This window comes from Buceros rhinoceros, unplaced genomic scaffold, assembly GCF_000710305.1.
Source record: "Buceros rhinoceros silvestris isolate BGI_N320 unplaced genomic scaffold, ASM71030v1 scaffold41879, whole genome shotgun sequence".
NCBI lineage: Eukaryota > Metazoa > Chordata > Aves > Bucerotiformes > Bucerotidae > Buceros > Buceros rhinoceros.
The window spans coordinates 12,003-13,650 of NW_010431684.1; the positions used below are offsets into that span (position 1 = coordinate 12,003).

The 1,648-nt window shown below is 50.3% G+C and overlaps 1 protein-coding gene across 1 annotated transcript in view; it reads right to left on the minus strand.

Moving 5' to 3' along the window:
• Positions 1-1,209, minus strand: part of PSMD11 (proteasome (prosome, macropain) 26S subunit, non-ATPase, 11) — a gene marked incomplete at its 5' end in the record, with an annotated part of 11,190 nt that extends 9,981 nt beyond the window's left edge. Inside the window, one exon of the mRNA XM_010143496.1 lies at positions 1,085-1,209. Within this exon, the coding sequence (XP_010141798.1) occupies positions 1,085-1,209 (125 nt within the window). The remainder of the gene's footprint in view (positions 1-1,084) is intronic.
• Positions 1,210-1,648: the final 439 nt, after the last annotated feature.

Sequence of the window (1,648 nt, forward strand, 5' to 3'; positions counted from 1 at the left end):
CCCCCGCCCCCCCGAACCTCTCCTGCGGAAGAAGAGGAGCAAAAGGTTCTGCTGCTCTTTATGGGAACGTGATGTCCAAGCCCCAAGAACTGAACAACAAACAAAGAACATTTGTGACGTTACCCGAATGAAAGGATGACATTTCTGGGCTCGTTTGCCTCTCAACAAGGCAGATCCTCTCCTAGACTGTCACTTGTCATCGCCGCATGTGCAGCACGACATGGGTTTTGTCTTTAGCCCGTGGCTCAGACCTTCCCTGCCTCCCCTTCCCGTGGCACTGCTCTGGCGTGCCAGCACAACTGGTGCCACCACGGCTCAGCACTGCTCTGCGTTTGCAAGTTGCTCCCGTTCTTCTCCCGTTCCCACGTAACCAACAAGTCATGGGGGCAAAAAAAAAAGAAGAAAACCAACTGTATTCTGGGGAACTGATGAGAACAGAGTAAATGAGCCCAAACTGGGGGCTATCCGAGACCAAATGGGTTTTCTGGTGGAAAAGTTCATAGTAGTTGACACTTGGTAGCTGCAAAACTTTTTCCACTCCCACTTCAGGAGTAACTTTGATGCCTTGGAAGCCTTTGGAGAGCAGGACACCCCCACCCTGCGTCCCCACACAAACACACCTTTGTGTCTCCAGGTGAAAGATGCTAAGTAACCCCCACCACCTGATCCCACCAACTCCTGACAGTGCTGGACGCTCCCTCCTCCAGCTCAGTGTCATCACCTCTCCACCAGACCCGGCTCCCCACAACGGGTGCAGCACTTCACACCTCTCGTATCCCCAACACTACAGAGCACTACTAACGCCGCTCATCCAACAGCGGCAACACAAAGCTGAGAGAATCTACAACTCCGTGACTCCAAAAATGCCCAGGATGAGAGTTACACTGAGCCTGCGGCACGATGATGCTTGCGGACGACCATGGTTATGAGTGAATTAAATTCTCTGGTGTTTTATTAATAGAATATATCCACATGCGTTAAGTGAACATTTCCTGACAGGAGTAATTCTTCAGCGTGAAGCAAACGAGGTCAGATAATGGTGTTACGGGATTTTGCGGAACAACAGCTGAAATTTCAGTCTCACCTCCTGTCCTGTCGCTGCCTCCATATCCAGGAACAGATCGAGCAGGGATCGGACTAAGCGGGCTGCCTTCGCTTTGCTGATGGAGTTCAAGAAGGGTCGCACATACTTCAGAAGCCCTCCCAGCTCTGGATACAGAGAAACAGACCATGAAGCACAGTGTTCCATCACAGCTGGAGCAGCTGACACAGCTACACGGGTTATTTAGGGAATTTACACAGTATTTATTGCATCAAACATTCTATAAGCAGCCTCTGAACATCATTTACAGGCAGAGGGCGATAAAGGTCAGCTGAGGCAGCGTCCCGCAGTAAAGACGGGCACTGGCAGAGGTGGCTGCTGGGCTCCAGCCCTACCCACACAGCAAGCAGTTCCCGTTACGTCGGTTCCCCCACTTCTGGCACCATTTGTAACAACTCTTCCCTCAGGCATGTTTTAAAACCGTAAACATCTGCTAAACGCTTTGAGATTTTACTACAAAATGGGTAACGGGGTTTAGAGTTTAAGTATGTTTTTATTAACTCACACTGCAACGTTTTCATCTGCCAGCCCTAGGAAGTCAGATAC